This window comes from Nothobranchius furzeri, chromosome 16, assembly GCF_043380555.1.
Source record: "Nothobranchius furzeri strain GRZ-AD chromosome 16, NfurGRZ-RIMD1, whole genome shotgun sequence".
NCBI classification, from domain to species: Eukaryota; Metazoa; Chordata; class Actinopteri; order Cyprinodontiformes; family Nothobranchiidae; genus Nothobranchius; species Nothobranchius furzeri.
The window spans coordinates 2,374,200-2,397,197 of NC_091756.1; the positions used below are offsets into that span (position 1 = coordinate 2,374,200).

The 22,998-nt window shown below is 43.0% G+C and overlaps 1 protein-coding gene across 1 annotated transcript in view; it reads left to right on the plus strand.

Moving 5' to 3' along the window:
- Positions 1-22,998, plus strand: part of LOC107376744 (caskin-2) — a 175,390-nt gene that overhangs the window by 146,285 nt on the left and 6,107 nt on the right. Inside the window, exons 16-20 of the mRNA XM_070545349.1 lie at positions 15,874-15,984; positions 16,119-16,220; positions 16,303-16,441; positions 16,524-18,497; positions 18,660-18,792. Coding sequence (XP_070401450.1) covers positions 15,874-15,984; positions 16,119-16,220; positions 16,303-16,441; positions 16,524-18,497; positions 18,660-18,792 — 2,459 coding nt within the window. The remainder of the gene's footprint in view (positions 1-15,873; positions 15,985-16,118; positions 16,221-16,302; positions 16,442-16,523; positions 18,498-18,659; positions 18,793-22,998) is intronic.

Consider the following 22,998-nt stretch of genomic DNA (forward strand, 5'->3'; position numbering starts at 1 on the left):
TACTACTACAGTCATCTCAGTACTACTACAATCATCTCATTACTACTACAGTCATGTCAGTACTACTACAGTCATCTCAGTACTACTACAATCATCTCAGTGCTACTACAGTCATCTCAGTACTACTACAGTCATCTCAGTACTACTACAGTCATCTCATTACTACTACAGTCATCTCAGTACTACTACAATGATATCATTACTACTACAGTCATCTCAGTACTACTACAGTCATCTCAGTACTACTACAATCATCTCAGTGCTACTACAGTCATCTCAGTACTACTACAGTCAACTCATTACTACTACAATCATCTCCGTACTACTACAGTCACCTCAGCACTACTACAGTCATCTCAGTACTACTACAGTCATCTAAGTACTACTACAATAATCTCGGTAGTACTACAGTCATCTCAGTACTACTACAGTCATCTCAATACTACTACAGTCATCTCAGTGCTATTATAGTCATCTCAGTGCTACTACAGTCATCTCAGTGCTACTACATTCATCTCAGTACTACTACAGTCGTCTCAGTACTACTACATTCATCTCAGTACTATCACAGTCTTCTCAGTACTACCACATTCATCTCAGTGCTACTACATTCATCTCAATACTACTACAGTCGTCTCAGTACTACTACAGTCGTCTCAGTACTACTACAGTCGTCTCAGTACTACTATAATCATCTCAGTGCTACTACAGTCATCTCAGTACTACTACAGTCATCTCAGTACTACTACAGTCATCTCAATACTACTACAGTCGTCTCAATACTACTACAGTCAACTCATTACTACTACAATCATCTCAGTACTACTACAGTCATCTCAACACTACTACAGTCATCTCAGTAATACTACAGTCATCTCAGTACTACTACAATCATCTCGGTAGTACTACAGTCATCTCAGTACTACTACAGTCATCTCAATACTACCACATTCATCTCAGTGCTACTACATTCATCTCAATACTACTACAGTCGTCTCAGTACTACTACAGTCGTCTCAGTACTACTACAGTCGTCTCAGTACTACTACAGTCTTCTCAGTGCTACTACAGTCATCTCAGTGCTACTACAGTCATCTCAGTGCTACTACATTCATCTCAGTACTACTACAGTCGTCTCAGTACTACTACAGTCATCTCAGTACTACTACATTCATCTCAGTACTACCACAGTCATCTCAGTACTACCACATTCACCTCAGTGCTACTACATTCATCTCAGTACTACTACAGTCGTCTCAGTACTACTACAGTCTTCTCAGTACAACTACAGTCGTCTCAGTACTACTACATTCATCTCAGTACTACCACAGTCATCTCAGTACTACCATATTCATCTCAGTGCTACTACATTCATCTCAGTACTACTACAGTCATCTCAGTACTACTACAGTCGTCTCAGTACTACTACATTCATCTCAGTACTACCACAGTCATCTCAGTACTACTACTCTCATCTCAGTACTACTACAGTCATCTCAGTACTACTACATTCATCTCAGTACTACTACAGTCGTCTCAGTACTACTACAGTCGTCTCAGTACTACTACATTCATCTCAGTACTACCACAGTCATCTCAGTACTACCACATTCATCTCAGTGCTACTACATTCTTTTCATTACTACTACAGCCATCTCAGTACTACCACAGTCATCTCAGTACTACTACAGCCATCTCAGTACTACTACAGTCATCTCAGTACTACTACAGTCATCTCAGTACTACTACAGTCTTCTCAGTACTACTACAGCCATCTTAGTACTACTACAGCCATCTCAGTACTACTACAGTCATCTCAGTACTACTACAGTCATCTCAGTACTACTACAGTCATCTCAGTACTACTACAGCCATCTCAGTACTACTACAGTCATCTCAGTACCACTACAATAATCTCAGTACTACTACAATAATCTCAGTACTACTACAGTCATCTCAGTACTACTACAGTCATCTCAGTACTACTACAGTCATCTCAGTACTACCTCAGTCATCTCAGTACTACTACAGCCATCTCAGTACTACTACAGCCATCTCAGTACTACTACAGTCATCTCAGTACTACTACAGTCATCTCAGTTCTACTACAGCCATCTCAGTACTACTACAGCCATCTCAGTACTACTACAGTCATCTCAGTACTACTACAGTCATCTCAGTACTACTACAGCCATCTCAGTGCTACTACAGTCATCTCAGTGCTACTACAGTCATCTCAGTGCTACTACATTCATCTCAGTACTACTACAGTCGTCTCAGTACTACTACAGTCGTCTCAGTACTACTACATTCATCTCAGTACTACCACAGTCATCTCAGTACTACCACATTCATCTCAGTGCTACTACATTCATCTCAGTACTACTACAGTCGTCTCAGTACTACTACAGTCGTCTCAGTACTACTACAGTCGTTTCAGTACAACTACAGTCGTCTCAGTACTACTACAGTCATCTCAGTACTACTACAGTCATCTCAGTTCTACTACAGCCATCTCAGTACTACTACAGCCATCTCAGTACTACTACAGTCATCTCAGTACTACTACAGTCATCTCAGTACTACTACAGTCATCTCAGTACTACTACAGCCATCTCAGTACTACTACAGTCATCTCAGTACTACTACAATAATCTCAGTACTACTACAATAATCTCAGTACTACTACAGTCATCTCAGTACTACTACAGTCATCTCAGTACTACTACAGCCATCTCAGTACTACTACAGTCATCTCAGTACTACTACAGTCATCTCAGTACTACTACAGCCACCTCAGTACTACTACAGTCATCTCAGTACTACTACAATAATCTCAGTACTACAACAGTCATCTCAGTACTACTACAGTCATCTCAGTACTACTACAGTCATCTCAGTACTACTACAGCCATCTCAGTACTACTACAGTCATCTCAGTACTACTACAGTCATCTCAGTACTACTACAGCCATCTCAGTACTACTGCAGTCATCTCAGTACTACTACAGTCATCTCAGTACTACTACAGTCATCTCAGTACTACTACAGCCATCTCAGTACTACTACAGCCATCTCAGTACTACTACAGTCATCTCAGTACTACTACAATCATCTCAGTACTACAACAGTCATCTCAGTACTACTACAGTCATCTCAGTACTACACAGTCATCTCAGTACTACTACAGTCATCTCAGTACTACTACAGCCATCTCAGTACTACTACAGTCATCTCAGTACTACTACAATCATCTCAGTACTACTACAGTCATCTCAGTACTACTACAATCATCTCAGTACTACTACAGTCATCTCATTACTACTACAGTCATCTCAGTACTACTACATTCATCTCAGTACTACTACAATCATCTCAGTACTACTACAGTCATCTCAGTACTACTACAATCATCTCAGTACCACTACATTCATCTCAGTACTACTACAATAATCTCAGTACTACTACAGTCATCTCATTACTACTACAGTCATCTCAGTACTACTACAATCATCTCATTACTACTACAGTCATCTCAGTACTACTACAGTCATCTCAGTACTACTACAATCATCTCAGTGCTACTACAGTCATCTCAGTACTACTACAGTCATCTCAGTACTACTATAGTCATCTCATTACTACTACAGTCATCTCAGTACTACTACAATCATATCATTACTACTACAGTCATCTCAGTACTACTAAAGTCATCTCAGTACTACTACAATCATCTCAGTGCTACTACAGTCATCTCAGTACTACTACAGTCATCTCAGTACTTCTGCAATCATCTCAGTGCTACTACAGTCATCTCAGTACTACTACAGTCATCTCAGTACTACTACAGTACACTCATTACTACTACAATCATCTCCGTACTACTACAGTCACCTCAGCACTACTACAGTCATCTCAGTACTACTACAGTTATCTCAGTACTACTACAATAATCTCGGTAGTTCTACAGTCATCTCAGTACTACTACAGTCATCTCAATACTACTACAGTCATCTCAGTGCTACTATAGTCATCTCAGTGCTACTACAGTCATCTCAGTGCTACTACATTCATCTCAGTACTACTACAGTCGTCTCAGTACTACTACATTCATCTCAGTACTATCACAGTCATCTCAGTACTACCACATTCATCTCAGTGCTACTACATTCATCTCAATACTTCTACAGTCATCTCAGTACTACTACAGTCGTCTCTGTACTACTACAGTCGTCTCAGTACTACTACAATCATCTCAGTGCTACTACAGTCATCTCAGTACTACTACAGTCATCTCAGTACTACTACAGTCATCTCAGTACTACTACAGTCATCTCAATACTACTACAGTCGTCTCAATACTACTACAGTCAACTCATTACTACTACAATCATCTCAGTACTACTACAATCATCTCAGCACTACTACAGTCATCTCAGTAATACTACAGTCATCTCAGTACTACTACAATCATCTCGGTAGTACTACAGTCATCTCAGTACTACTACAGTCATCTCAATACTACTACAGTCTTCTCAGTGCTACTACAGTCATCTCAGTGCTACTACAGTCATCTCAGTGCTACTACATTCATCTCAGTACTACTACAGTCGTCTCAGTACTACTACAGTCGTCTCAGTACTACTACATTCATCTCAGTACTACCACAGTCATCTCAGTACTACCACATTCACCTCAGTGCTACTACATTCATCTCAGTACTACTACAGTCGTCTCAGTACTACTACAGTCGTCTCAGTACAACTACAGTCGTCTCAGTACTACTACATTCATCTCAGTACTACCACAGTCATCTCAGTACTACCATATTCATCTCAGTGCTACTACATTCATCTCAGTACTACTACAGTCATCTCAGTACTACTACAGTCGTCTCAGTACTACTACATTCATCTCAGTACTACCACAGTCATCTCAGTACTACCACAGTCATCTCAGTGCTACTACAGTCATCTCAGTGCTACTACATTCATCTCAGTACTACTACAGTCGTCTCAGTACTACTACAGTCGTCTCAGTACTACTACATTCATCTCAGTACTACCACAGTCATCTCAGTACTACCACATTCATCTCAGTGCTACTACATTCTTTTCAGTACTACTACAGCCATCTCAGTACTACCACAATCATCTCAGTACTACTACAGCCATCTCAGTACTACTACAGTCATCTCAGTACTACTACAGTCATCTAAGTACTACTACAGTCTTCTCAGTACTACTACAGCCATCTCAGTACTACTACAGCCATCTCAGTACTACTACAGTCATCTCAGTACTACTACAGTCATCTCAGTACTACTAAAGTCATCTCAGTACTACTACAGTCATCTCAGTACTACCTCAGTCATCTCAGTACTACTACAGCCATCTCAGTACTACTACAGCCATCTCAGTACTACTACAGTCATCTCAGTACTACTACAGTCATCTCAGTTCTACTACAGCCATCTCAGTACTACTACAGCCATCTCAGTACTACTACAGTCATCTCAGTACTACTACAGTCATCTCAGTACTACTACAGTCATCTCAGTACTACTACAGTCATCTCAGTACTACTACAGCCATCTCAGTGCTACTACAGTCATCTCAGTGCTACTACAGTCATCTCAGTGCTACTACATTCATCTCAGTACTACTACAGTCGTCTCAGTACTACTACAGTCGTCTCAGTACTACTACATTCATCTCAGTACTACCACAGTCATCTCAGTACTACCACATTCATCTCAGTGCTACTACATTCATCTCAGTACTACTACAGTCGTCTCAGTACTACTACAGTCGTCTCAGTACTACTACAGTCGTCTCAGTACAACTACAGTCGTCTCAGTACTACTACACCCATCTCAGTACTACTACAGCCATCTCAGTACTACTACAGTCATCTCAGTACTACTACAGTCATCTCAGTTCTACTACAGCCATCTCAGTACTACTACAGCCATCTCAGTACTACTACAGTCATCTCAGTACTACTACAGTCATCTCAGTACTACTACAGTCATCTCAGTACTACTACAGCCATCTCAGTACTACTACAGTCATCTCAGTACTACTACAGTCATCTCAGTACTACTACAATAATCTCAGTACTACTACAATAATCTCAGTACTACAACAGTCATCTCAGTACTACTACAGTCATCTCAGTACTACTACAGTCATCTCAGTACTACTACAGCCATCTCAGTACTACTACAGTCATCTCAGTACTACTACAGTCATCTCAGTACTACTACAGCCATCTCAGTACTACTACAGTCATCTCAGTACTACTACAATAATCTCAGTACTACTACAATAATCTCAGTACTACAACAGTCATCTCAGTACTACTACAGTCATCTCAGTACTACTACAGTCATCTCAGTACTACTACAGTCATCTCAGTACTACTACAGCCATCTCAGTACTACTACAGTCATCTCAGTACTGCTACAGTCATCTCAGTACTACTACAGTCATCTCAGTACTACTACAGCCATCTCAGTACTACTACAGTCATCTCAGTACTACTACAATCATCTCATTACTACTACAGTCATGTCAGTACTACTACAGTCATCTCAGTACTACTACAATCATCTCAGTGCTACTACAGTCATCTCAGTACTACTACAGTCATCTCAGTACTACTACAGTCATCTCATTACTACTACAGTCATCTCAGTACTACTACAATGATATCATTACTACTACAGTCATCTCAGTACTACTACAGTCATCTCAGTACTACTACAATCATCTCAGTGCTACTACAGTCATCTCAGTACTACTACAGTCAACTCATTACTACTACAATCATCTCCGTACTACTACAGTCACCTCAGCACTACTACAGTCATCTCAGTACTACTACAGTCATCTAAGTACTACTACAATAATCTCGGTAGTACTACAGTCATCTCAGTACTACTACAGTCATCTCAATACTACTACAGTCATCTCAGTGCTATTATAGTCATCTCAGTGCTACTACAGTCATCTCAGTGCTACTACATTCATCTCAGTACTACTACAGTCGTCTCAGTACTACTACATTCATCTCAGTACTATCACAGTCTTCTCAGTACTACCACATTCATCTCAGTGCTACTACATTCATCTCAATACTACTACAGTCGTCTCAGTACTACTACAGTCGTCTCAGTACTACTACAGTCGTCTCAGTACTACTATAATCATCTCAGTGCTACTACAGTCATCTCAGTACTACTACAGTCATCTCAGTACTACTACAGTCATCTCAATACTACTACAGTCGTCTCAATACTACTACAGTCAACTCATTACTACTACAATCATCTCAGTACTACTACAGTCATCTCAACACTACTACAGTCATCTCAGTAATACTACAGTCATCTCAGTACTACTACAATCATCTCGGTAGTACTACAGTCATCTCAGTACTACTACAGTCATCTCAATACTACCACATTCATCTCAGTGCTACTACATTCATCTCAATACTACTACAGTCGTCTCAGTACTACTACAGTCGTCTCAGTACTACTACAGTCGTCTCAGTACTACTACAGTCTTCTCAGTGCTACTACAGTCATCTCAGTGCTACTACAGTCATCTCAGTGCTACTACATTCATCTCAGTACTACTACAGTCGTCTCAGTACTACTACAGTCATCTCAGTACTACTACATTCATCTCAGTACTACCACAGTCATCTCAGTACTACCACATTCACCTCAGTGCTACTACATTCATCTCAGTACTACTACAGTCGTCTCAGTACTACTACAGTCTTCTCAGTACAACTACAGTCGTCTCAGTACTACTACATTCATCTCAGTACTACCACAGTCATCTCAGTACTACCATATTCATCTCAGTGCTACTACATTCATCTCAGTACTACTACAGTCATCTCAGTACTACTACAGTCGTCTCAGTACTACTACATTCATCTCAGTACTACCACAGTCATCTCAGTACTACTACTCTCATCTCAGTACTACTACAGTCATCTCAGTACTACTACATTCATCTCAGTACTACTACAGTCGTCTCAGTACTACTACAGTCGTCTCAGTACTACTACATTCATCTCAGTACTACCACAGTCATCTCAGTACTACCACATTCATCTCAGTGCTACTACATTCTTTTCATTACTACTACAGCCATCTCAGTACTACCACAGTCATCTCAGTACTACTACAGCCATCTCAGTACTACTACAGTCATCTCAGTACTACTACAGTCATCTCAGTACTACTACAGTCTTCTCAGTACTACTACAGCCATCTTAGTACTACTACAGCCATCTCAGTACTACTACAGTCATCTCAGTACTACTACAGTCATCTCAGTACTACTACAGTCATCTCAGTACTACTACAGCCATCTCAGTACTACTACAGTCATCTCAGTACCACTACAATAATCTCAGTACTACTACAATAATCTCAGTACTACTACAGTCATCTCAGTACTACTACAGTCATCTCAGTACTACTACAGTCATCTCAGTACTACCTCAGTCATCTCAGTACTACTACAGCCATCTCAGTACTACTACAGCCATCTCAGTACTACTACAGTCATCTCAGTACTACTACAGTCATCTCAGTTCTACTACAGCCATCTCAGTACTACTACAGCCATCTCAGTACTACTACAGTCATCTCAGTACTACTACAGTCATCTCAGTACTACTACAGCCATCTCAGTGCTACTACAGTCATCTCAGTGCTACTACAGTCATCTCAGTGCTACTACATTCATCTCAGTACTACTACAGTCGTCTCAGTACTACTACAGTCGTCTCAGTACTACTACATTCATCTCAGTACTACCACAGTCATCTCAGTACTACCACATTCATCTCAGTGCTACTACATTCATCTCAGTACTACTACAGTCGTCTCAGTACTACTACAGTCGTCTCAGTACTACTACAGTCGTTTCAGTACAACTACAGTCGTCTCAGTACTACTACAGTCATCTCAGTACTACTACAGTCATCTCAGTTCTACTACAGCCATCTCAGTACTACTACAGCCATCTCAGTACTACTACAGTCATCTCAGTACTACTACAGTCATCTCAGTACTACTACAGTCATCTCAGTACTACTACAGCCATCTCAGTACTACTACAGTCATCTCAGTACTACTACAATAATCTCAGTACTACTACAATAATCTCAGTACTACTACAGTCATCTCAGTACTACTACAGTCATCTCAGTACTACTACAGCCATCTCAGTACTACTACAGTCATCTCAGTACTACTACAGTCATCTCAGTACTACTACAGCCACCTCAGTACTACTACAGTCATCTCAGTACTACTACAATAATCTCAGTACTACAACAGTCATCTCAGTACTACTACAGTCATCTCAGTACTACTACAGTCATCTCAGTACTACTACAGCCATCTCAGTACTACTACAGTCATCTCAGTACTACTACAGTCATCTCAGTACTACTACAGCCATCTCAGTACTACTGCAGTCATCTCAGTACTACTACAGTCATCTCAGTACTACTACAGTCATCTCAGTACTACTACAGCCATCTCAGTACTACTACAGCCATCTCAGTACTACTACAGTCATCTCAGTACTACTACAATCATCTCAGTACTACAACAGTCATCTCAGTACTACTACAGTCATCTCAGTACTACACAGTCATCTCAGTACTACTACAGTCATCTCAGTACTACTACAGCCATCTCAGTACTACTACAGTCATCTCAGTACTACTACAATCATCTCAGTACTACTACAGTCATCTCAGTACTACTACAATCATCTCAGTACTACTACAGTCATCTCATTACTACTACAGTCATCTCAGTACTACTACATTCATCTCAGTACTACTACAATCATCTCAGTACTACTACAGTCATCTCAGTACTACTACAATCATCTCAGTACCACTACATTCATCTCAGTACTACTACAATAATCTCAGTACTACTACAGTCATCTCATTACTACTACAGTCATCTCAGTACTACTACAATCATCTCATTACTACTACAGTCATCTCAGTACTACTACAGTCATCTCAGTACTACTACAATCATCTCAGTGCTACTACAGTCATCTCAGTACTACTACAGTCATCTCAGTACTACTATAGTCATCTCATTACTACTACAGTCATCTCAGTACTACTACAATCATATCATTACTACTACAGTCATCTCAGTACTACTAAAGTCATCTCAGTACTACTACAATCATCTCAGTGCTACTACAGTCATCTCAGTACTACTACAGTCATCTCAGTACTTCTGCAATCATCTCAGTGCTACTACAGTCATCTCAGTACTACTACAGTCATCTCAGTACTACTACAGTACACTCATTACTACTACAATCATCTCCGTACTACTACAGTCACCTCAGCACTACTACAGTCATCTCAGTACTACTACAGTTATCTCAGTACTACTACAATAATCTCGGTAGTTCTACAGTCATCTCAGTACTACTACAGTCATCTCAATACTACTACAGTCATCTCAGTGCTACTATAGTCATCTCAGTGCTACTACAGTCATCTCAGTGCTACTACATTCATCTCAGTACTACTACAGTCGTCTCAGTACTACTACATTCATCTCAGTACTATCACAGTCATCTCAGTACTACCACATTCATCTCAGTGCTACTACATTCATCTCAATACTTCTACAGTCATCTCAGTACTACTACAGTCGTCTCTGTACTACTACAGTCGTCTCAGTACTACTACAATCATCTCAGTGCTACTACAGTCATCTCAGTACTACTACAGTCATCTCAGTACTACTACAGTCATCTCAGTACTACTACAGTCATCTCAATACTACTACAGTCGTCTCAATACTACTACAGTCAACTCATTACTACTACAATCATCTCAGTACTACTACAATCATCTCAGCACTACTACAGTCATCTCAGTAATACTACAGTCATCTCAGTACTACTACAATCATCTCGGTAGTACTACAGTCATCTCAGTACTACTACAGTCATCTCAATACTACTACAGTCTTCTCAGTGCTACTACAGTCATCTCAGTGCTACTACAGTCATCTCAGTGCTACTACATTCATCTCAGTACTACTACAGTCGTCTCAGTACTACTACAGTCGTCTCAGTACTACTACATTCATCTCAGTACTACCACAGTCATCTCAGTACTACCACATTCACCTCAGTGCTACTACATTCATCTCAGTACTACTACAGTCGTCTCAGTACTACTACAGTCGTCTCAGTACAACTACAGTCGTCTCAGTACTACTACATTCATCTCAGTACTACCACAGTCATCTCAGTACTACCATATTCATCTCAGTGCTACTACATTCATCTCAGTACTACTACAGTCATCTCAGTACTACTACAGTCGTCTCAGTACTACTACATTCATCTCAGTACTACCACAGTCATCTCAGTACTACCACAGTCATCTCAGTGCTACTACAGTCATCTCAGTGCTACTACATTCATCTCAGTACTACTACAGTCGTCTCAGTACTACTACAGTCGTCTCAGTACTACTACATTCATCTCAGTACTACCACAGTCATCTCAGTACTACCACATTCATCTCAGTGCTACTACATTCTTTTCAGTACTACTACAGCCATCTCAGTACTACCACAATCATCTCAGTACTACTACAGCCATCTCAGTACTACTACAGTCATCTCAGTACTACTACAGTCATCTAAGTACTACTACAGTCTTCTCAGTACTACTACAGCCATCTCAGTACTACTACAGCCATCTCAGTACTACTACAGTCATCTCAGTACTACTACAGTCATCTCAGTACTACTAAAGTCATCTCAGTACTACTACAGTCATCTCAGTACTACCTCAGTCATCTCAGTACTACTACAGCCATCTCAGTACTACTACAGCCATCTCAGTACTACTACAGTCATCTCAGTACTACTACAGTCATCTCAGTTCTACTACAGCCATCTCAGTACTACTACAGCCATCTCAGTACTACTACAGTCATCTCAGTACTACTACAGTCATCTCAGTACTACTACAGTCATCTCAGTACTACTACAGTCATCTCAGTACTACTACAGCCATCTCAGTGCTACTACAGTCATCTCAGTGCTACTACAGTCATCTCAGTGCTACTACATTCATCTCAGTACTACTACAGTCGTCTCAGTACTACTACAGTCGTCTCAGTACTACTACATTCATCTCAGTACTACCACAGTCATCTCAGTACTACCACATTCATCTCAGTGCTACTACATTCATCTCAGTACTACTACAGTCGTCTCAGTACTACTACAGTCGTCTCAGTACTACTACAGTCGTCTCAGTACAACTACAGTCGTCTCAGTACTACTACACCCATCTCAGTACTACTACAGCCATCTCAGTACTACTACAGTCATCTCAGTACTACTACAGTCATCTCAGTTCTACTACAGCCATCTCAGTACTACTACAGCCATCTCAGTACTACTACAGTCATCTCAGTACTACTACAGTCATCTCAGTACTACTACAGTCATCTCAGTACTACTACAGCCATCTCAGTACTACTACAGTCATCTCAGTACTACTACAGTCATCTCAGTACTACTACAATAATCTCAGTACTACTACAATAATCTCAGTACTACAACAGTCATCTCAGTACTACTACAGTCATCTCAGTACTACTACAGTCATCTCAGTACTACTACAGCCATCTCAGTACTACTACAGTCATCTCAGTACTACTACAGTCATCTCAGTACTACTACAGCCATCTCAGTACTACTACAGTCATCTCAGTACTACTACAATAATCTCAGTACTACTACAATAATCTCAGTACTACAACAGTCATCTCAGTACTACTACAGTCATCTCAGTACTACTACAGTCATCTCAGTACTACTACAGTCATCTCAGTACTACTACAGCCATCTCAGTACTACTACAGTCATCTCAGTACTGCTACAGTCATCTCAGTACTACTACAGTCATCTCAGTACTACTACAGCCATCTCAGTACTACTACAGTCATCTCAGTACTACTACAGTCATCTCAGTACTACTACAGCCATCTCAGTACTACTACAGCCATCTCAGTACTACTACAGTCATCTCAGTACTACTACAATCATCTCAGTACTACTACAGTCATCTCAGTACTACTACAGTCATCTCAGTACTACTACAGTCATCTAAGTACTACTACAGTCTTCTCAGTACTACTACAGTCATCTCAGTACTACTACAGTCATCTCAGTACTACTACAGTCATCTCAGTACTACTACAGTCATCTCAGTACTACTACAGCCATCTCAGTACTACTACAGCCATCTCAGTACTACTACAGTCATCTCAGTACTACTACAATCATCTCCGTACTACTACAATCATCTCAGTACTACAACAGTCATCTCAGTACTACTACAGTCATCTCAGTACTACTACAGTCATCTCAGTACTACTACAGTCATCTCAGTTGTACTACAGCCATCTCAGTACTACTACAGTCATCTCAGTACTACTATTACTTTCTATTCGTAGTCTTTGTGCTAAAAATTGTGTCTTTTTGTCAATAATTCCATGAAGTTCTAATTTAGCTTTACGTAATTTGCTCATTAACTCTTCTTCTGTGGACGCCTCTAAAGACTTGATGATTTCCTCTAACTCCTGAATACGTTTGTTTTCCGTTTCTTTCTTATGTGATGAGAAAGAGATTATTTTACCTCTCATCACTGCCTTTCCTGCCTGCCAGAGAACAGATGCTGATGTTCCAGGCAGGTCATTATGTTCTAAATATAAAGCCCACTCCTTTTTAAAAAAAATGCCATAAAACCATATTAAACCTCCATGTTTTTGCTTGGTGGGATTGTCTTCTTATTTACCAGAGTTAAAGAAACCGGAACATGGTCGCTGATAACTATGGGGTGTATTTAAATCCACATGGTCTGATAAAATTATAGGGCTATAACAACAGGGAGTGCAGAATTATTAGGCAAATGAGTATTTTGTCCACATCATCCTCTTCATGCATGTTGTCTTACTCCAAGCTGTATAGGCTCGAAAGCCTACTACCAGTTAAGCATATTAGGTGATGTGCATCTCTGTAATGAGAAGGGGTGTGGCCTAATGACATCAACACCCTATATCAGGTGTGCATAATTATTAGGCAACTTCCTTTCCTTTGGCAAAACGGGTCAAAAGAAGGACTTGACAGGCTCAGAAAGGTCAAAAATAGTGAGATATCTTGCAGAGGGATGCAGCAGACTTAAAACTGCAAAGCTTCTGACGCGTGATCATCGAACAATCAAGCGTTTCATTCAAAATAGTCAACAGGGTCGCAAGAAGCGTGTGGACAAACCAAGGCGCAAAATAACTGATCATGAAGTGAGAAAAGTCAAGCGTGCAGCTGCCAAGATGCCACTTGCCACCAGTTTGGCCGTATTTCAGAGCTGCAATATCACTGGAGTGCCCAAAAGCACAAGGTGTGCAACACTCAGAGACATGGCCAAGGTGAGAAAGGCTGAAAGACGACCACCACTGAACAAGACACACAAGCTGAAACGTCAAGACTGGGCCAGGAAATATCTCCAGACTGATGTTTCTAAGGTTTTATGGACTGATGAAATGAGAGTGAGTCTTGATGGGCCAGATGGATGGGCCCGTGGCTGGTCTGGTAAAGGGCAGAGAACTCCAGTCCCACTCAGAGATGCCAGCAAGGTGGAGGTGGAGTACTGGTCTGGGCTGGTATCATCAAAGATGAGCTTGTGGGGCCTTTTCGGGTTGAGGATGGAGTCGAGCTCAACTCCCAGTCCTACTGCCAGTTTCTGGAAGACACCTTCTTCAAGCAGTGGTACAGGAAGAAGTCTGCATCCTTCAAGAAAAACATGATGTTCATGCAGGACAACGCTCCATCACACGTGTCCAAGTACTCCACAGCGTGGCTGTCAAGAAAGGGTATAAAAGAAGAAAAACTAATGACATGGCCTCCTTGTTCACCTGATCTGAACCCCATTGAGAACCTGTGGTCCATCATCACATGTGAGATTTACAAGGAGGGAAAACGGTACACCTCTCTGAACCGTGTCTGGGAGGCTGTGGTTGCTGCTGCACGCAATGTTGATGGTGAACAGATCAAAACACTGACAGAGTCCATGGATGGCAGGCTTTTGAGTGTCCTTGCAAAGAAAGGTGGCTATATTGGTCGCTGATTTGTTTTTGAATGTCAGAAATGTATATTTGGGAATGTGGGGATGTTATACTGGTTTCACTGGTAAAAATAAATAATTTAAATAGGTATATATTTGTTTTTTATTAAGTTGCCTAATAATTATGCACAGTAATAGTCACCTACACACATATCCCCCTAAAACAGCTAAAACTACAAACTACTTCCAATAACATTCAGCTTTGATATGAATGAGTTGTTTGGGTTCATTGAGAACATGGTTGTTGTTCAATAATAAAATTATTCCTCAAAAATACAACTTGCCTAATAATTCTGCACTCGCTGTAGTGGAAACAAGAAAATAATCTATACGAGAAGATGTTTTCTGTACTCCAGATAACATCGTGCTTCGTCAGAGGCAGCTGGTGAAATAACATTCAGATTGCATATAGACACACACCAATAAACACATCTGACATGCACATAAATGATAGTTTTATTTACTTTTTAGATATTTTTTCTCCCTTCAAGTCAGGGACGGTGGCGCCCCCTATGGGCGAGCCGCCACTGTGCTAGAAGAAGCTTCTCATCCCGTTTTTTCATTGAAGAAAACACGCAACGCTGCGGACATTCACCATGTTTCAGGCTGTCTTTATGACCCAGACGTGACCGGTTTGTCCCATCAGGACTGCGAGACCATCTACCAGTGGCTGTGTGAATTCCAGCTGGAGCAGTACACATCCAACTTCATAAGAGCAGGATACGACATGCCCACCATTAGCAAGATGACCCCAGAGGTGCGTTCTCACTCCAGATGTTTTCCACAACACTCTCACCTTTGCAGACATTAGTAGGCAGTAGGCGTTATCATCTTCAGCACATTGTACAGAAACCTAGGTTTGGTTCTGATGTGGACGTTCTGCACCTACAGGACCTAGCAGCCATCGGTGTGACCAAACCAGGTCACAGGAAGAAGATCTCCATTGAAATTAGCAAAATGAAGATGCCTGAGTGGCTGCCGGACCACACTCCTGTGAGGAATTCTCTCCAGCCTCCCGCTAACATGCAACTCTACTGGCAGCAGGTATTTAAGAAGTTGTGATGCTGTCTTGCAGCTGGACCTGGGCGAATGGCTCAGTATGATCGGCCTGCCGCAGTACCACAAGAGACTGTGTGAAAACGGCTACGATTCCATCTCCATCGTGAAGGACATCACCTGGGAGGACCTGCAGGAGATAGGAATCACCAGACTGGGTGAGTCGTGCTGTTTTCTCACAGACTTGATGAACTTGACTGAAGTCAGAGTTGGTGAAGAGTGTGTGTTTGTGTGTGCCAGGCCATCAGAAGAAGCTAATGCTAGAAGTGACGCGCCTGTCTGACCTGCATCGCTGTCAGACTCCTGCAGGCAGAACGCTCAGACAAATGCCCGCCTCTGCTCTGGAGGTGGTGGCCACTGAGCAGACGCCAGCACACCCCGTTCACCCCAGCCTGCACCCTGTGGCTCAGTCCGCCAGCTGCTGCACCTCCTCACACAAGCACAGGACACTCCTCTCCTTTCAGGACAGTGAGCTCAGTGCTGAGCTGCAGAGTGCTATGATTAGCAAGGTGGGGGGAGGAGCTTCTGAGGAGAGTCGGGGCAGCAATAGGGGGGAGGGGGTCAAACGTGGAAGTCCTGGAGGCAGGAGTAAGCAGAATCCCAAAGAGCTGAGGAGCCACCAGAGTTGGTGTGCAACACCCACACACACCTGTGGAACACCTCAGCTGACCCCCACAGGGTTGCCCTGTTTTGCACACCCAGCAGTCCCACCCACATCCACGCACCTTAAGTCCCCGAACCATTTCCTTCAGCCTCAGCAGCAGTCCAAGCACCAGCCTCCCTCCTGCTCGTTGCCTCAGGCCCCACAGACGGTCTCTCCCCTTAGGGCTCCGGTTGGAGGTGTTCATGGGGCCTCGGGGCTGCTCTCCAAGCCCCTTTCTGGAGCTGTTCCTGTGCTGAGACACCCAGCTGTAGACTCCCACGTGGCGTCTCAGAAGAAACGCAGCCAAAGTTTGACCCGATGTGTTCCATTCAGCAGGGAGGCTGACGAGTTCAAGGCTGTAGATGCCTCCTCTTCTTCTGCAGCCATGTCGCCCTACGCCACCCTCTCTTGGCGGCCAGATCACACGTCAGGGACACAACATCAACTCAACCGCAGCCACTCCTTTGCTGTGCGCTCCCGACACAAAGGTCCACCCCCCACACCACCTAAGAGAATGAGCTCAGTCAGTGGGAGCCCAGCACAGCAGCAGGAAGGGGCGGAGCCACAGGCGATGGGTGGGGTCGAGACGGAGACGGCAGGTAGTGTGAGGAGCATAGCAGCCAGGTTAGAAGTTGGCAGCAGCAGCAGCAGTCCCTCCAGAAGAATCGACATCCCACCAGCCTACATCCATCCTGTTCTCAGCCGTGTTTCCTCCCCACACACTCACGGGTTTCCCTCCCACATCGTTCTGCAGCATTCCAAACCCGTCCCTGTTCTGGGTTTGGGCGGCCTAAGGAGAGTAGGAAGTGAGAGGGCAGAGGGAGATAATCATGGACACAGAGGTGGACGGTCAGTGGAAAGAGCTCAGGAGAAGCCCAAAAGAAGAAGGAATGAAAACCAAAGCAAGTGTGCTGCAGCGTCACCAGAGGTCACTCCAGAGGAGGACCTGCCGTTTGCTGAAGAGGGAAATCTCACCATCAAGCAGCGACCCAGAACAGCTGCTTGTACCCAGCTGGACCAGTTCAATAAGACTCCATCTGAAAGTCCGGTTCAGACTCCAAACAGCCTGGAGCTTCAAGACTTCATGCTGAAGGAGTCTGACACTGTAAAACGAAGGCAGAACCGCGATGGCAAAGATTTTCCCTTACCTGAAAAGACTACCGTCACTAGCAAGAATGAGAGGCGTCTGGCAGGAGGCAGCCTTCTCACACAGAACTGTGTCAGCGTCACGAATACTGGGAAGGCTCAAGAAAACGTCTTCCAGAGAAGTGGTTCAGTGGGGAAAAGCCCGAAACCTGCCGAAACCTCGAAGTCTTCCAGACCACCCAAACAACCCCCTAACAGCACACCAGGGAGCCTTCAAAAACACGTTTCCTCTGCAGCTACAGCAGAAACCGCCAATGAAAACCGGACCAGTGTGCAGATTCAAACCGTCTCATCAGTGCTGAGCAGCAGCAGCCCCTTCCAGATGAGCATGCTGTGTCCCAACGCTGCCAAGCACCAGCAGACTGGCATGTCCCAGAGCGCTTCTGATGGGCCTCATCCCAGTACGCCCTTCACCTCACCATCAGGTAAAACCTGAAGGCCAATGGTCTCTGCCTGGGACTGATGTTCAACATCTAATGTCTCAGTGGTTACATCAGGGATAGGAACACGGGTTCAGAGTGTGTCTTTTAGAACTTGATTAGCCCTGAAATGATGATCCAGCTCCCTAAACTCATCCTCATCCCCAGGGAAACCAGCCCAAACTGGTATGGTGGTTCTGGAGGTCTTGGCTCAGAAGAGACTGGAGCAAACAAGTTCATCTCTGGAGGCTGCTCTCAAGGAGGCGGAAGACAAGCTGTCACAAGGAAATCACGTTGACAGGTAAGAACTGTCCCTTGTCCAATCAGGGTGGACAGTCCCTCCTACGAGCTCCATGTGTTCATTGTCCATAACGCAGGTCTGAGCTTCAGAAGGACCTATTTTATGGCATTGGTGTTCCAAGGTCCTGTCTATTTTAAACTGGACTTTAATTATGAAACTGGAAGATGAAACATGTTCTACTGTTTGAATTTAGATGTTGGTGACTGGCTGCTCTTTTCCTTTGTATGATTTCCTGGTTCTGAACCTCTGATACCCGAAGATTCACAGCATCTTGATGCCTGTGCTTAAATAATTAGAGCATGGTCAGTTGTTAGCGTCGTCCAGCTAACAGGCTGGACGAAGACAGGTTAGATGAGGACAGCCAACAGGCCGGATGATGCGGCGTAGGAGAAGGCCATGTAATGCAAAGATTATTGGTCCCTACCAGTGGGCAGAGGTCACCACACATTAAGTGTCCGGCCCGTTTTCATCTGCCTGAAACACGCGTGTGCTGTTCTTCACATCAAAGCGATCTCCTGTTCACCGTCACAACAAGCTCTGTCCTGCTTTGTTGCCTGCAGAAGCACAAGGTCTTATTTGGTCTCAAGAACCATTTCCTAGCTTTACAAGTAATTTACAATCATGTTCTGTTTTATCTACGATTCATGTTTTCATCTAAAACGATTTAATAATGTCTCGACTGCTTTGCAATAATGAATGAATCAACATCATTGTTAGTTCTTACTCCAGATCGTAGATGCACCAGATGAGTCTACTTGATGATTTAACAATGATTTATTGTCAGTATATTCACACATTAATATTAACTAACGAATGTTAAACATATTCACTTCACATTAAGTTAAATAAGCTCTCCGAAGCGTCTGAGTGGCATGTGAGAACTCTTTGGTAACCGCCCACTTCACCGTCCGGCTTCTGATTTGTCGAAAAATTATAAACACGAAATCTTAAAAGAGACATCACTTCCTCAGTTTGCCAGTTCCAGCAAGCTGTGCCAGTTTGGCCAAACAGTTCCAGCGGCATTAAAAACCATCCTTTTCAAGGCTAAATAATATATTTGCTAAGCCTACAAACAACTCCGTCAGATGCAAACTTCAGCTGACCGCCAGCAGGTTGTATCTCATGGGCCAGCCGTGCAAATTAAAATTCAATTCAAGTTTACTTATAAAGCGCCAAATCACGACAAGAGTCGTCTCAAGGACCTTCACACAGTAAACACTCCAGTACAGGTCAGGGGTCTCATTTATCAAACATGGCGTTGAATCCTTGCTAAAACCGTACTTAAAATGTACTTACGCCAAGCAGGTGTGTGATCTATCAAACATGGACGACGCACAGCTGCACGCAGTCTCCGCTTCATAAATCAGAAACTATCTAGAAAGGTTCTCAGCTGCTTTTTAGCCACATCCCGCCCTCACCACGCCCACTTACTGCCATAAATACTCAATGCAAAGTGCCTTGTGGATCTCATGCATATACATAAGCCGGCTGTTGCAGCACTCCGCCAATGACATGGTGACCGCAGATCAAGGCCGATCAAGGAAGCGTAATTTCACAGAAGCAGAAGTTGAGGTACCTGTGGGTGAGGTAGAGAAATGAAAGGAAGTGCTTTTGCAAAACAAATAAGAGAAAATCCACGGAGTGGCACAGCGTTGCTGAAGCCGTCAATGCTGACTTCTTCAGAGAGATCTGTGGCGGATATAAAAAAATGGTCCAATAGGGATTCAATCCCCAGACTCCTGGGTGAAAGTCACGCGCACTAACCAGTCAGCCAAACAGAGATCTCCCCTGTACAAGTAGCCAGGGCGCATGATCAATCGGGTCACAGTGACAGGACACACACTGTCACAGACGCATGACGTTCTGTCTCAATCTGTCCCCCTGCTGATATTCTGCATTCTGTATTCTGCCTTCAGGCTGTGTGTGTGTGTGTGTGTGTGTGTGTGTGTGTGTGTGTGTGCGTGTGTGTGCGCGCGCGTGTGTGTGTGTGTGTGTGTGTGTGTGTGCGTGTGTGTGTGTGTGTGTGTGGTTACTTGTTCTGTGTGAAAAGGAAGCAGTACAAGTGATAATGCTGCAGGATTTCATAGTTTTATCTTCTCAGCAGCAGCACTGCAGGTGCTCTCCATGTCCAACATGTGTGTAAGCCAGGTCCTGAGTCAACTTAAAGTTGCGCACATTTTTCCGCTAAGTTTTCTTTCATAAATCCCGAAGTTTGTGTGGAAAGTTGCTTACGCAGTTTTCCGACCCTGTTTTGTGGGTAAGCTAGCTTGATAAATGAGGCCCCTGGTCATTAAGCCAATCAATAAAACATTTCCTATATAAGGAACCCAGCAGGTCGCATCGAGTCACTGACTAGTGTCAGAGTCTTCACAGCAATCCTCATACTAAACAATCATGCAGCGACACAACTCACTGGGGATGGAGAAGACAGAAAACACACACACACACACACACACACACACACACAAAGACAAGTAATGTGTCTATAGTTATATTGTGATGTCTTAGTAAATATTGTATTTGGTGAGAGATAAACTTTATTGTATTTATCCTAGTGGATCTATAATTAAACGGGCTAATTCTAGGCGTTAAATCTCAAGGCCTTGGCTTACGGTACCATATGGTGGGCTTGACCTCAGACCCCTCCTGACGGAACACCCTTTCTCTGTGGAGAGATATTTTACCTTGTGCAACCTATAATTCTGGTAAAAGCACCTTTATTTTGCTGTAGGAAGACTCGTGCTGCATCAGACCACACTCCATGAGCTCATCACGTTCAGAACAAACCCTCGTCAGCTTCCCCTCTGATCAAATGAACGCTGATGTACACAACCTGGGATGGAATGAAGCAACCAGCAAACTCACCTTGTGCTGTGCCAGAGAAGGAAAGGAGGCCCCCACTAATTACTCTTAATTCCTTTCCGCAGGAGGGAAAAGTTTATTCCACACACAAAAAGGAAAAAAGGGATGAAGGGGGTTAGCAGCTCTGAGAGGTATAAGGGGGCTAGACCATTCAGGGCTTTGTAAGTAAAAGTTAGAACTTTGAGTTGAATTCGAAATTGCTCAGGAATCCAGTGTAGATCCGCCAGAACGGGAGTGATGTGGCAGCGTCTATTAGCATTGGAGAGAAATCTGGCTGCAGCATTCTGGACTTTCTGCAGATGATTTAGGACAGATTCGTTTACACCAATTAGAACCGAGTTGGAAAAATTGAGTCTGGAAGTGATAAATGCACGAATCACTGATTCTAAGTGTGGCCTCTTAAGAATGGGCTTAGTCGGGCAAGGCGACGAAGCTGGAAGAAGCAGGATCGAACAGTGGCATTAACATGTGCACTCATTGATAAGTCAGCATCCAGTTTAACCCCAAGGCTGGTCACACATGACTTAAGTTTCTGTTTCTTCTATTTCTCGAGCTTACTAGAACCTTTTCCCATGTTTTCTATTTCACCTTTTAGTTTACAGATTTATTAGATAAACGTCGTTTTAATTTCATGCCAGAAAATAATCTTGCAACATACGAGAAATCATTACGCCTGCTTCAAAGGGATTTGGGGGGAAAAATCTACGTTGCCATATTAAAAGTTCTGCTGAATTGTTGTGTGAAACGGGAAGTTTGTAAATTTCTCTTAAAAGAACTTCAGGGGTGTCTTGTGAAACCTCGTTGATGCTTAATTTTGCTCCGACGGCTGAAATCATCTAGAGTCTATGCCTGTTTCTTAATCTGTCATGTATCCCGCGTATTCCAGGCTTATGAGGATTATTGTAATTACAATAGCTACACAGGCTTCTGCCATAAAAATGTTGGTGTTTTGTTCTGAAAGCATTTTAAAGTCTCAGACCAGTGTGGGGTTAACCCATGGGGGTTCTAAAACACTGGTTTTCAGTGAGATTGAGCCAAGTTCCGTTGTGGTAGTTTTCACTTGTACCTTATTCAGGTGGAGAACTCTTACCTTTGCATCTGCAAGGGTCGCTCAGTATTATTCTCACTGTTTTATAGGATACTGTGTCACCTAGTAGCATGCTCGTACAGTCACACAGTTTAAAGTCCCATTTTTTGCCACGGATAATTCCAGGGATCCGTCACCTAACTTCCTTTAGGACTATCTTGTGCCTGTGTAGGGTCTAGAATCCCACAGATCCTTCACTCAGTCACACTTTTAAAGTGAGACAAACTCACGGAATAGAAGGACTCCGTCGTCCCCTT